Genomic DNA, 14,858 nt, shown 5'->3' with positions numbered 1-14,858 from the left:
AGTTTGGTTGAAAATAAAAAAATAAAAATAAAAATCCTCACCAATCAAGATTTCTCTCAGTTTATGATTTTTCTTCAGTATTTGAATTTCACTACTATTCTAGTACTGTAATACAGAAGTGTGCACCGTGTTGCAGAGAAGTAGAGAACCCAATGGTATGTCTAGTCTTTCGCTACCGCTATCTTTTAATCCAATGCTCACCTTTTCAATTTTAACCGTTCAAAATAAATGTGTTACTACATTTTATAAAACTACAAATTTAACTTCTTACATTTTAACTTATAAAAATAAATCATTATCATATTCATATGGACTCACTATGAATAGATTTTATAATTCATTCACTATCTATAATAAAAAAAAAAAAATACTAAAATTCGTTCTCTTAAAAAGTTAGATTCTCAAAAAGATACATTTTTTCTTAGATGGAAGGAATATAATTTACCTATCTATATCTCTTCTTAACGTTAAAATTTCAATAAATATATAATGTACATGGGGGCAGAAGGACTGCATGTACTATTATTATAAAAAAAGTAAAAATAATAAATAAATAAAATGAATATCAAAAGTAAAATGTTGCATTATCATTTTAATGACATTCCCATAACTCAGATTATATTTGATTCACATAATTTAACAACCAAAAAAAAAAAAAGAGGCTGTATAAAAATTCAATTACTCCGTATTATTAGTTTTTTTTAACCCCCACTAATCACAGAAAACAAAAGGTCAAAGATAAACAATATATACTCCTATGAGTGAAAATACAAAGAGAAAAGTTTAAATTTAATTTTGGTGTCATAAATTCATAATCCCTATCTTTTTAAAATGTCCAACCATTTTGTAAATCTTTTAGAATCCAATTTTATTTAATGAGATAAGAAGTAAATAAATAGATTCTCTTTTACATTTCCCTCACAAAATCCGCAAAGCGAAGCCCAAAAGAATTGGACCTTAATGACAGTTTCAGTTCCAACATGCCACTAACATACAAGAATACAAATCAAATTTGCTATATCTACGGGAACTACCCGTGTCCAAATTGGTAGAGAATCCAACTTTCCGAACCGGTGTGCTCGAGTCCGAGTCTCCCCCCTTCCCCTAGTTTGCCAGGAAAAGAAGAAAAAAAATTGTTACATAAAAAACATGCAAAGCAGTTTTCAAATGTCACAACATTGGACAAAGCTTTAACTGGTCAGCGAAGCACAGATTGTCTCTAAAACAACTACAACCAGATCAAAGAGACTACCTAAATCTCCTTGCCTTTCCCAGTCCCAACTTGTCTTTAGAAAAGAAGAGAAACATTTTAAGTACACAACACAATGGCTCTGTGCTTTTGACTGGAAAATGCTCAGAGCCTTTGAACCTAAATCAAAGGTTGCAAATCAGTAGATACAACTACGTAACTGTACAAGCATTAGGAAAAAAATACAACATCAACAGCATCTGCTGTACAAATAACCAGCACGTTGCACGTGCATGTGTTCGATGCTCGATTTCAGTTTCTCCAGTACAAATCAATCCTCAAGGGACACCATGTGTGGTTAATTTCACCCACAATCATAACTAGGGGATCACTGATTTTGCATCTGCTGAACCTGAATTCGAAGAAAAAATTCCTCCAGTCTGAACTCGGGAGACACATTCCTTTTTCCGAATCTGAAGAAGAAATCTCCTCGACTAACTTCAATACTTGGTTCTTCAAAGCAGCTATCATCTCCAGTTAATCTATCACGCCCTGACCGAACTAATTCTGCACATGATATTAAGTCTCTCTTAATTCTTACTAACAATTTATATAAAATTAAAAAAATAATAAAAACAACTTGCTGCATAACTTTAAATACTAAAATATTTTGCTCATCTGGCATTTTCGAATCAGAAGGCACAATGGGTTAAGTCATCCAGTCAAATAGACCAACATTTTGGCCGTCCACAAGATAGTTTTCAAATTATCAACTCAATGTATAAAAATTAAATAAGTTTCTGGACATACAATGATCAAAATTGTAGACGGCACATAAAAACCAGGTTTTGTCAAGCTAGTTCAAATTTATATTTTCAGCACGGCACCAACTACAATTTCAAATAAGAATTTGTTATTTCTGCAAGCAAACTATTACACATTTCCAATCAAGAATTTCTCAAGGAACTACCTGAGTTGCATACCGTGAACTTTCCGCCAGGAACTTGACAAACTCTTGCTTCTTTATTCTAAAATTGAACTTTGCATGGTCCAACAATGCTTGCTGTCTCTGTATATCTTCCAGCAATCTTTCCAATTCCCATTTCATCTCCTTTATCTGATTTTTAGTATCAAAATAGTCCACAGGTTTATTTGACATCCCGGAGCTTTTTGGGAATTTCACATCCACGTCTTCCCTTCTATCAGATAGGTTCACAAAGAAAGATGTGGCATCAGGAAAAAAAAAAACAAGGACATAATCTACATCGAATTTCAGAAATTAAATTTATGAAAAATTACAAATGTAAATGATGCAATTAAAGAAAATGATATCTATTTCATCAATTAAGGTGTGACGCAAAGAGAGATCAACATTTTGTTCTCCAAAGAATGCAACTTCCTGTAGTAGCACAACTGCTTGTAAAAGGACTCATATAAACTAAACACATATGACTCTTAACTGTAAATTAAACCAGTAAGCTGACAAATGTGCAGACATATTACTTGCAATGTCTAGGCTTCTTACCGTCTGCCAAGGCAAAAAACACCATTCTTTATCATCCCTCCGTCCAAAGATAGGGCTCCATCACATATAAAAGGTAGAGCCTGTAGCATGTCTGCCCGTGTTCTGTACACTTGCAGACAAGAGAGAAGAAAATAGAGAAGAGTCTCCCTGAGGCCATGCCCATTTGTTGTTAGACAGAATAGGTTCATTGTATCAACATTTATCAGATTCACAGCAAACCCAACAAAGCCAGGTGGAGACTCCCCACTAGGTAATCTTGGCTTTAGAAGATCAAGCCTCCTTTGTGGGTCATCAGCTACAAACTTGCCGACATATGGTCTGAACATACACATCAAAGAGAAAGGAATGAAAAAAAAAAAAGTCTTCAGAACATTTACAAAAAGAAACTCCAGATTGCCTAAACAAAAACAGTATATACTTGACATACGTTAAAGTCTCAAGACAAATTACACGAAATCGGCCATCCAAAGGCCTTCCAATAGAAGCTCCAAGCCCATGAAGACCAGAACTTTCATTTATAGATCCTTCATTGTCATATGTTTCCAGGGCTTTAACGCCCTCATAAGTCTTGCAAACAACTGCCAGCATAATTTCCATCCCCAAATACTCCGAGAGAAGCCTGGGTTCCCAGATAGAAAAAGAGCATGTCAAGCATAATATAAATTAGTGACGGCAAAATCTCATAAGACTCCTCAATTAACATATTAAATGATGTCTTCCATCCCCAGTGTAGTTACTTTGACAAAACATTTGGTCGATTCAAAACTCTCAACCAGACAGTTATATATGTAGCACCCAAACTCATCTCCCACCCTTCAGAAACACAAAAATCTATACAAGTTTCAGTAATAAACCTAATAATATAAATGTCTTTTTAAGATGGTCGGCAAATTACAATATTTTTTACATCATTGTACATAATACATGGTGCAATATATTCACAGTGGCCAACCCAAAACAGCTCAAAAATAATCAGGTGCAACATAAGCTATAGTCCAATGCCGCAACAAAAAATGGAAAACAAGAAACAAGGCAAAAGTATACAAACCTGCTAAGGTTATCATCATCTACTTTGCCAAGTGAAGCAACAATTCCAAGCACATCCTTGGTCAACGGAAATTTATAAGCCTGAGCGCCATGATGAGTTTTTAATTGGAACAAAATTCCAGCTGCCGATTTCTCCTGCCTTATAATATGTTCAACCGTTTCTTCCTCACTCTTTATGTGGGAAATATCCTCATTTTCGGTCCAAGGCACACTGGATGAATGATACTTGCCAAGACTAACTGAGAGAATACTTGTTAATGGAGAATAGGAAAACAAGCATAAATGTAAAATGCATAAAATTTCAAATTTGCATTTTACTTCCAGAGCAACATCACTTTGACCAGAAGTTCAAACTGAAACAACTAATAATTGACAAATGAAGTGTTATGTTCATCTTTATCAGCTTCATGACTTAATTCCACTTCGGGGTAATTAAATAACATGAAATAATATTTAAACTGCAAGAAATCAGGGTCAGAATTAATTAAATGCAACTTAAGGAGTCACTAGAAATGCGTTCTTGATAGTGAGAACACCCATGAAAGATGTCATGTACCCTCTGATCATTAGTTGGGCATAATTTAGTAAAAGCACCAAAACTCAGGCCCTTAAAGCTAGAGACTTGACCATTTTATCCACTTCCTCAGTAGGGTGCTTTAATATGCCGGGATCCTTCACTTCCAACTTTTACAAATTTCAAAGAGTCTTTTTTTACATTGAAGTTATATATATTGACAATTAGAAAAAAGAAAGTACCTTGCCTATCCAGAATGGAGTCATCCAAACTAGTCTTCTGAGTTTTCAAAGATTTGATATTGTCTTCATGCCACTTTATTTTTAGACCTAGCTTCTTTAGCTCATCCTGAAATTTCTGCAGAGATTAAGCAGTAACATGAAGTTAATATGATTGACCAAATCTCTAAAAAAATGTAGGAACTATTGGGAAAGACATGGCCATGAACTCAAAAAAGATGACCAATTACATCTTTGCTATAACCAAAACAAGAATTAAAATCTGGTACATCCATTATTATCATTTATATAGTAAAATAATTCTTAACAACCTTAGAATTACAGACAGCTGATTCGTCGACCTCACAACGTGCTCCATTTTGTGTTCCATCCCTTGCAATTACACATGAATCATTCTGATCCACGGGCACCGATGCTGTTGAATCTTGGATAGCCAATGCCTTTGTATGAATCGAAAGCTGGAAACCAAAACCATCATTCATACAGATCTTTATATATCAGTGATCAACAGTTTGAAGCAATAAAATACACAAGAAGAAATGAACCTTATATTTTAACATAATGTAGTGGTAGGAGATACTACTCAAGCTACACATGTAGTGAGATTATGGAAAAGCAAACCTCTAAGAGAATGGCATTGTTGACTTTACTGAACCGGGCCGGATTTTCTTCACCACCAAGAGCCATACCATCATCCTTCCCTGCATCCTTTCCTGCAGTTTCACAATTCCCACTGGACGAGACCGGAATTTCTTCGCCATCAAGAACAGAACCACCATTTGTGCCTGCAGCTTCCCCAAACCGCCCCTCAATTCCACCACCAAGAACCTCAATCTCCGTCAAGGTCAAGAGATTCTGGTCACATTCCGACTTCCTATCCTTTCTTTTCCGGCCAGCTAAGCCACTTTTGCCGGCGGTAACTTCCTTCTTCCTCTTCTTCAGTTGGTGAAGCTTCTGCATGAAATGGTGCTTCTCACACAATCTGTCTTGACCACCATGACCATCAGGAACTAAGCTACAATTCCCACCCGACGAGACCGGAATTCCTTCCCCGTCGAGAACAGAACCACCACTTGTGCCTGCAGCTTCCCCAAACCGACCCTGAACTCCACCACCAAGAACCTCCATCTCCGTCACGGACAAGAAATTCCGGTCACATTCCGACTTCCTGTTTTTTCTTTTCCGGCCAGCTACGCCACTTTCACCGGCCGAAACTTCATTACTCCTCTTCTTCTGTTGGTTACGCTTCTGCATGAAATGGTGCTTCTCACACACAGCGTAACCACTCAAAACCCTCTCTTTGCACCTCCAATTGGGTGTGCCCGTCCTCGTACATCGCCACTTCTGATCATCTTCCTCCATTGATTCAATTCACCAAACCATTCTCAGGGAAAAAAAAAAACCAAATCAACACACAATTCCACTACCACTGCAATTCCATGAACAGAGTGAAATTTTTTCTGGTTCTTGAGTAAAAGGGACTAGTGATGATGATCAGACATTTCTTGAACAAAACCCTAAAGAGATCATTGACTGTAGGAGAGAAAATTATTATCAAAGAATTACTAAAAGAAAGAATTTGCAGATATTATAATTTTCAAGAAAACTAACATGAATAATGAGAGAGAAATAGAAATATAATAGTGATTATGATGATGATGATAAGACATTTGTTACACTAAACCCTAAAGAGATCACAGATTGAAGGAGAGAGAAAAGATAGTACTTACAGACACTGTAATTAGAGAGAAAATTAACATGAACGTGAATAATGAGAACGAGATTGAAAAAGAAAACCTAGAAGATTTGGTAACACAGAATGGGAAGACGAACCTTTATACAGGTGTAAGAATGGTGAGGAATCTCTGAGAATTGTGCTCAGCTATGGAGTCGGATTCTCTCCAGTGCACTGTAAAACTACAGTTCAATACAATACAAGTGCACCATGCAACCTTTTATTATTATTTTATTTGTGTGTGTAGTGTGTATTGCTCTCATTTTTCTATAATTGAAGGAGGGGTTGTTGGAGAATTTGAAAAAAGACAATGCAGTCAAAAAAATCCCTATAATTGAAATTACAAGTCTCTTTAAAATTTTATTGTAAATAAAATAAATAATAAAAATAAATAATATTATATTATATAATATTATCAATTTAATGTTATTGCAATTTGTGATAGAGTCAACACCAAGTGAATTTATACATTTTCCGAGATCAATTACCTATTGTGAAACTGAATTAATCCGTCAATTTAATTTTGAATTACACATTTCCTTAAGAGTTAAAAATTTTATTATAAATAAAATGAATAATAAAAGTATAAAATATAATATTACATTATCAGTTTAACGTTTGTGCGACAAGTGTGTCTACACTCTACACTCCGTGAGCTTGTGCACTTCCCTATCTTAGGTCAGATTCTTCAAATTCCAAAAAATAAATCTGCTATGAAATTGAATTAATACGTAAAACTAGTTTTGGGTTACAGTTAAAATTTTATTATAATAAAAATAATAATAAAAGTATAAAATATAATACTACCTCCGTCCTAAAAATAGTGTCGTGTTTCGAAAACCGAGACAATTCAATTTGTGAGAGTCACGGTTCCTTAAAAGTGACACTTTTTATGGGACGAAGGGAGTATTATATAATCATGAGCTCCTGCACACATCCCTACCTCATGTCAGATTCTTCAAGTTCCAAAAACTAAGCTTTGAAACTGTGTCTAAGCCTAAGTCAAATTTGAGCTACCTATAATTGGAGTTACACATCTCTTTAATATTCCCTCTGTCTCAAACAAAAAAAATGTCCATATTTTCTTTTTGAACTGTCCCAGAATAAATATTCACTTTTCTTTTTCAAACTTGAATAATCAAAACATATCTAATATTATATTTTACACTATTTTTATTATTTATTTCATTTATAATGAAATTTTAACTACTCCCTTTGTCTCAAAAAGAATATTCGTTTTGGAGACTAAAAATTTTTAAGGAGACATGTGAGCCGTGTATTGTCTAATGTTATTGCGAGACATAAATGTGTATACACCCCGTGAGCTTGTGCACGCTTTCCTAACTTAGGTCAGATTCTTCAAGTTTTAAAAAATTTAGACTTAGTTAATATGTGAAACTAGTTTTGAATTCACCTATAATTGAAGTTACATATTTCCTTAGCAATTAAAATTTTATTATAAATAAAAAAAAAAATAGAAAATATAATACTACATTATCAATTACACAAGTGCACCTATACAACACGTGAGCTTGTGCACACTTCCCTAGGTTTCTTTATATTAGTAAAGCTTCTTTGATCCCACACTAGTCAAATTTTAGCAAAATTTATGGGATATTTTTTCCTTTTAAACAAATCACACATTTAGCATGGCAAAATGCATCTATGTTACAATTGACCCAACGGTCCCAACTAATTTTAATTTTATTAATTTTATATTATTAATGTTTTTATTTTTGTAAATAGAATAAATGAGCTCCACCAGGTGGATTAACCTGCGGCACCTGCCATTCCACAAGCTCTTACTGGAGCCGACTGCATACGATCTTGCTCAAAGCTTTACAATTATAGCCAAATTAGGGAAAAATACATACAATTATATATACACATACATATACATATATGTACATATAACCTTGCAAAGATTCTTCAAATTTTAAAAAGTCTAAGCCTATTGTGAAATTGAGTTATTTCGTTAAACTAGTTTTAAGTTGACCTATAATTGAAGTTACACGTCTCCTTAAAATTTTATTATAAATAAAATAAATAATAAATGTATAAAATATAATATTACATTATCAATTTAATGTATATTGCGAGAGACAAGTGTGTCCATGCCCCGTGCGCTTGTGCACACTTCTCCAGCTTATGCCACATTCTTTGAGCTCCAAAAAGTCTAAGCTTACTATGAAACTAGTTTTGAATTGACCTATAATTGAAGATACGTACACATCTCCTTGACGATTAAAATTTCATGTTTAATAAAATGAATAATGATAGGGAAAAATATAAACCTACCCTACCCTCGATAAAATTGATTAGATAATGAAATCTGACGTGGTTCAACAGGTAAGAATAATCCTATTATAACTGGAGGAGGTCAAAAGGATTAAATCATATCCCCGACAAATCTGGTAACAAATCTCTTATGATTTCACACAAGCGGAAGATAAGATCAACCATCGACATCGGCGGAACGATTTTGATTCCAATCGACAGCCATAAATAGGGCACCAAGCCATTAAAGAAGGTACGACGTAAAAACTATTATTAATCCCTGCCTTCTTTTTAAACCTCCGTGACTAATTTGATAGTCGGAGAGCTCTTGGCAGGCACCACACCAGTGCCGTCAAGGTTCATCGATCTTCTCCTCTCTTCCTTGCAGGAAAACGGTATCGTATTGGACTGCACGAATTTCAGCCTCAACAGTTGGCGCCGTCTGTGGGAACAACGATTCCCTTGAATCAATTAATTACTCGTTGGGTATATACGTTTGCAGTCTGGTATGGTTACCAAAGGAACACCGTCGTAGGGATCTGGTCAAAGGGTAGAGTCGGGTGAAATCCTGGACGTCCCAAATGACCAGGCACTGCTTGCAGTGTTGGAACTGCAGGTTTAAACTCTGAGTCAGGGTATGAACCAGTTGATCTAGCAAAATGCAATGCTCTTGCAACACCTTGTTCCACCAGTTCAACAAAACTTTCCAGGACAAGATCTCTCAAGTCCAAACGGAGGTAATGGGAATCTTGAAGAGAAGGATAATCATCCCCCCCAAAATGAGACTGAAGTGGAACAAAGCCAGGTGGGAACCCGACATAGAGAGGTGGTTCACCCATCTCTCCCACGGAGTTCTCGACCTCCTGAAAGCATAGCCTTCTGTCTTAAGGAAAAGACAAAGAAAGTTACCCATATCGACTTGCAGATTAAAGATCTCAAGGGGAAAATGGAAGATGTAATGCAGGCTATGAAAGGGAAAGGTTCTGCCGTCGTAGATGACCTGGTACAAAGGACCAACCTGCCTTTCAGCCCCGCCGTTATGAAATGTCTAATACCTAGCAAGTTCAGGATGCCCTCGTTCGAAAGCTTCGATGGGACCAAAGATCCCTTCGATCACCTGGAAACTTTTCAAACTTTTATGCAGTTACACACTGTGCCAAATGAAATCATGTGCCGAGCTTTTCCCACTACACTTAAGGGATCAGCGAGAGTTTGGTTCAACAAGTTGAAGCCAGGAACCATCAACACCTTTAAAGAATTGAGTAAGCAGTTTGTGAGCCACTTCATTGCAGGTCAGAGGCGTAGGAGGCCGGCTACCTACCTGTTTACCGTGGAACAACAAAAGGAAGAGTCGATTCAGGAATGCATCACCCGATTCAACGCAGAGATGTTGCAGGTAGAAGAGGTAGACGACAAGGTAGCTTTGACCGCTTTCATAAGAGGACTCCAAACCTCCAGATTCTTGTTCTCCTTATCAAAAGAACCTCCCACCAGCATGATAGAGTTGCTGGTCAGAGCGCAAAAACACATCAACGCTGAAGACACCATGAGTGCACGGAAGGAAAGAGAGGACAAGAAGAGGCCAGCCCCTCTCGCCAGGGATGAAAATAATACCAAATATAAGAAATCGTTCTTCAGCCAGAGCGACAGCACATATCATGAGAAGGCCTCAGATGAGTATACCGACTAGAAATTGTCTCACGGCTGGAATTAGCCTTATCAAGTCATTCACAATAAAGATTAGGGGCATCTTAATTAATCATTTTAAATGGAGGGTAGCTCTATCACGTGTTATTTTGTATACTAGAAATTGTCTCACGGCTGGAATTAGCCTTATCAAGTCATTCACAATAAAGATTGGGGGCATCTTAGTTAATCATTTTAAATGGAGGGTAGCTCTATCACGTGTTATTTTGTTTTTAATAAGCCTTGAGGCAATAATGGTCTTTAATAAAATTTCTTTTAGTTTATACGTGCAGTATCCCCGTACTATAAGGGATAGTAAATGAGTGTCCTATAATACAAGGACCCGGGCTGAATGAAGCCGGTAATCCGTATCCCCGTACTATAACGGATAGTAAATGAGTGTCCGACCCAGGCTGAGTGAATCCCGTAATCCGTATCCCCGTACTATAAGGGAATAGTAAATGAGTGTCATGTATTACAAGGACCCGGGCTGAATGAATCCCGTCATCCATATCCCCGGACTATAGGGGATAAGTATCCTGTATTATCAGGACCTGGGCTGAATGAATCCCGTAATCCATATCCCCCGTAATATAAGGAATAATAAATGAATGTCCTGTACTACAAGGACCCGGGTTGGATGAATCCCGTAATTAATATCCCCTTACAACAAGGGATAGTAAATAAAAATCATTTATTAAAGAAGTGAGCTGAGTAAAACTCGTAAAGTTCAATTCCCTTATTAAATGGACGAGCTGAGTAAAACTCGTAAAATTCAATTCCCTTATTAAAGGAGTGAAACTCATACAATTTATTCCCTAATCAAAGGAAGATTACTATTCCCTCGGGTGCCAAAAAAAAAAAAAAATTTCCTGAGTTACTATTCACGTGAATAGTGCCCGCGGGTACTGTTCACAGGGGTATAAAAAAAAATCCCTTAGTTACTATTCACATGAATAGTACTTGCGGGTACTGTTCATAGGAGTTGAAAAAAAAAATCATAAGTTACTATTCACGTGAATAGTACCTGCGGTACTGTTCATAGGGGTTGAAAAAAAAAAAAAATATATATATATATATATATATTATTTATTACATTCCTAAAGCTAGACGTGCAAGCTTAGGAATGGGGGGCAACTAATAGGGAAAAATATAAACCTACCCTACCCTCGATAAGATTGATTAGATTTCATTATCTTGAAAAAAAAAAAAAATTTATTATTATTATTATTATTTATTACATTCCTAAAGCTAGACGTGCAAGCTTGGGAATGGGGGGCAACTGATAGGGAAAAATATAAACCTACCCTACCCTCGATAAGATTGATTAGACTTCATTATTAAAGATAATGAAATCTAACGTGGTTCAACAGGTAAGAATAATCCTATTATAACTGGAAGAGGTCAAAAGGATTAAATCATATCCCCGACAAATCTGGCAACAAATCTCCTATGATTTCACACAAACGGAAGATAAGATCAACCATCGACATCGGCGGAACGATTTTGATTCCAATCGACAACCATAAATAGGGCACCAAGCCATTAAAGAAGGTACGACGTAAAAACTATTATTAATCCCTGCCTTCTTTTTAAACCTCCGTGACTAATTTGATCGTCAGAGAGCTCTTGGCAGGCACCACACCAGTGCCGTCAAGGTTCATCGATCTTCTCCTCTCTTCCTTGCGGGAAATCGGTATCGTATCGGACTGCGCGAATTTCAGCCTCAACAAATAATAAAAGTATATAAAGTATAAAATATAATATTATTAGTTTAATGTTATTGTTTGAGACAAGTGTGTCTCTACACCTGGTGAAACTGTGCACACTTCCTTAACTTAAGTTAGATTCTTCAAATTTCAAAAAGTTTAAGCCCTACTGTGAAATTGAGTTAATAGGTCAAACTAGTTTTGAGTTGACCTTGTCCTATAATTGAAGTTACACGTCTCCATAACAGTGAAAATTTCATTATTAATAAAATGAAGGGTATAGTGCAATAAACCCCCCTCAACTATACCCTAATGAGCAAAAAACCCCCCTAAATTTCTAAAGTAGCATAAAACCCCCCTGAAGTATGTTGTTTGGTTGCACTTCACCCAATCCGGCAACCGGTTGATGGATTTCTAACATATGGCTGGCACGTGATAGCCCATATTTCTCTAAATGACCATAGAGCCCTTATGGAATGTAAAAGACCATAATACCCTTTAAATACATTTGGACCCAACTAGTATCCAAACAAGCCCTAACATTTTGTCCTCCTTCCTTATCGATGTGTGGAGTAGATCTCTATCTACCTATTTATGTATACATCTATATATATATATATTTTTGTTTAATGGAACCTCTTTCTCTCTCTCTCTATATATATATATATATATAGGTCGTGTGCACATGCCCGTCCATATTCATGGCAAGTTTTCATCTGGAAGATGAGAAATTCGATTTCAACAATAACAGAACTGATTCTCAACCCCAATCACAAGCAAACCCAATCGCAAATTTTAACCCCAATCACAAGCAAACCTAATCGCAAAGAACTGATTTGCAAAACCCAACCACTGCCGCATTTCTTCCTCAAGGCTGAGCCCTCGCCGGTCCATCACCGCCGCTGCACCACCCGCCATCCACACAGCCAACATCATCTAAAGCCGAAATCGCCGAGGCTGTCTTCATCCTCTCCACCGTCCAAAGCCTCCTTGCTCGCCGTGAGTTCGGCCGTCGTTCAATCCCGCCAAGTTCGCCACCGCGAGTCGTTCATGGCTGAGTTAGTCGAGCCCTTCACCTGCCACGCCGTCATAGCCAGGCCGTCTCCACCTCGCCGTCACAGCCAGGCCGTCTCCACCTCGCCGTCACAGCCAGGCCGTCTCCACCTCGCCGTCATAACCAGCCTGTCTCCATCAAGCCGCCACAACCAAGCTCGTCACCGCCTTGCCCGCCGTTCTGTCAATTGCCGGTTTCGCCGTTGCCTTTTCAATTTGGGGGTTCATCGCGTTTCAATTTGGCGGCTTGGACAGGGACGAGTTAGAGAGAGAGAGGGTATTAAGAAGTGACCCAGTTGAGGATAAAGAAAAGAAAAGGAAAAATAATAATAAAGTCATCAGCCAATAGGCTGCTGACACGTGTCCTCCATGTATTCTATTTTCCTCACTGTAATGTGGCACTATTTTATGGAGGTTTAAATTAGACTTTTTAAATTTCCAGTAGCTAGAAATGACCTGAAGAACACTCTCTGTCCTAAGACTACACCAAGACCATAGTTGAGGGGGGGTTTTTTATAATTAAGGGGGGTTAGTTGCACTTAGGGTATAGTTGAAGGGGGTTTATTGCACTTTACCCTAAAATGAATAACCAAAGTATAAAATTAATATAATATTACATTATCAATTTAATGTTATCGCGAGACAAGAGTACACATACACATGTGAGTTTGTGCACACTTTCCTAACTTAGATCAGACTTTTCAAGTTCTAAAAAGTCTAACCCTATTGTGAAACCAAGTAAATATGTCAAATTAGTTTTGAGTTGAGTTGATCTATAATTGAAGTTATACGTGTTACCATAACTGTTAAATTTTTTTACTATAAGTAAAATGAATAATAAAAGTATAAAATATAATATTACATTATCAATTAATGTTACATAAGTGGGTCTATACCATGAGTTTGGTTTGTGTATATTTTCCCCAACTTACTTTAGATTCTTCAAGTTTTAAAAAGTCTAAGCCTAGTCAAATTAGTTTTGAGTTACTACTTTGCTCGAAAATTCCACCCTCATAACGTGAATAATGAGAGAGAAATTGAAGTAGAAATATAATAGTGACGATGATGATGATCAAAACATTTGTTAAACAAAACCCTAAAGAGATCATTGATAGAAAGAGAGATATTTATTATCAAAGAATTAAAGATAGTAGAATTTTCAAGAAAATTAACAAGAACGTGAATAATGAGAAAAATAAATAAATAAATAAAAATAAAACTAGAAGATTTGGTAACACTGAATGGGAAGACGAACCTTAATTTATACAGGTGTGATTATGGTGAGGAGAGTATTACCTCACTTCTCTGAGAATTTTGCCCAGCTATAGAGTACACTGTAAATCTACAGTGCAATACAATACATGTACACCATGCAAGCTTTTACTTATTATTATTATTATTATTATTATTATTATTATTATTATTATTTTATTTGTCTGTGATAGTGATTAATGTATTCAATTTTCGCATATTGTTTGATAACTCTAATAGTAGAAGTGTGTGTACTACTGTACTAATTTTTTTGTATCACCATTAATACTTCTATAATTGAAGGGTGGTCGGAGAACTTGAAAAAATAATAATACATTAAAAAAAAAAATCCTTTAAATTGAAGTTACATGTCTTTAACGGTTAAAATTTCATTATAAATAAAATAAATAATAAAAATATAATATTACATTATCAATTTAATGTCATTCGGTAGCACAAATGTGTCTACACCCTGTGAACTTTAGCACTTCCTTAGTTTAGGTCAAATTCTTCAAGTTCCAAAAAGTCTAAGCTTAATGTTAAACTGAGTTAATATGTATAACTAGTTTTGAATTATACGTCTCCTTAACAATTAAAATTTCATTATAAATAAAATGAATAATAAAAGTATAA

At 36.1% G+C, this 14,858-nt stretch overlaps 1 protein-coding gene across 2 annotated transcripts; it reads right to left on the bottom strand.

Moving 5' to 3' along the window:
* Positions 1–920: 920 nt before the first annotated feature.
* LOC132271609 (protein DEFECTIVE IN MERISTEM SILENCING 3-like) lies at positions 921–6,435 on the bottom strand. 2 transcript variants are annotated; one of them, XM_059773049.1, is made up of 9 exons: positions 6,348–6,435; positions 5,136–6,047; positions 4,826–4,972; positions 4,518–4,632; positions 3,763–4,000; positions 3,142–3,333; positions 2,715–3,032; positions 2,160–2,388; positions 921–1,756 (listed from the first exon to the last, which is right to left on the bottom strand). In XM_059773049.1, the coding sequence occupies exons 2-9, from the start codon at positions 5,874–5,876 to the stop codon at positions 1,751–1,753; spliced, it is 1,986 nt and encodes a 661-aa protein (XP_059629032.1). In that variant the 5' UTR covers positions 5,877–6,047; positions 6,348–6,435; the 3' UTR covers positions 921–1,750. The 2 variants fall into 2 exon arrangements, with proteins under 2 accessions (XP_059629032.1, XP_059629031.1); XM_059773048.1 differs by having other exon boundaries at positions 2,173–2,388.
* Between the last annotated feature and the right edge of the window lie 8,423 nt (positions 6,436–14,858).

The sequence above is a fragment of the Cornus florida genome, unplaced genomic scaffold, assembly GCF_030987335.1.
Source record: "Cornus florida cultivar Cherokee Brave unplaced genomic scaffold, ASM3098733v1 CherokeeBrave_3.0.0_Hap2_Chr08, whole genome shotgun sequence".
Taxonomy (NCBI): domain Eukaryota; kingdom Viridiplantae; phylum Streptophyta; class Magnoliopsida; order Cornales; family Cornaceae; genus Cornus; species Cornus florida.
The sequence above is the reverse complement of the archived record's forward strand: the minus strand, read 5'-3'. Positions and strand labels throughout refer to the sequence as shown.

Excerpts from the sequence above, each read along its gene's own strand:
- LOC132271609 (XM_059773048.1), bottom strand. The coding sequence starts at position 5,876 with ATGGAGGAAGATGATCAGAAGTGGCGATGTACGAGGACGGGCACACCC. Across the intron at positions 4,001-4,517 it reads CTCCATTCTGGATAGGCAAG|TTAGTCTTGGCAAGTATCAT; the intron begins GTACTTTCTTTT and ends GTATTCTCTCAG. Across the intron at positions 1,757-2,172 it reads TTCCTGGCGGAAAGTTCACG|AATTAGTTCGGTCAGGGCGT; the intron begins GTATGCAACTCA and ends TATCATGTGCAG.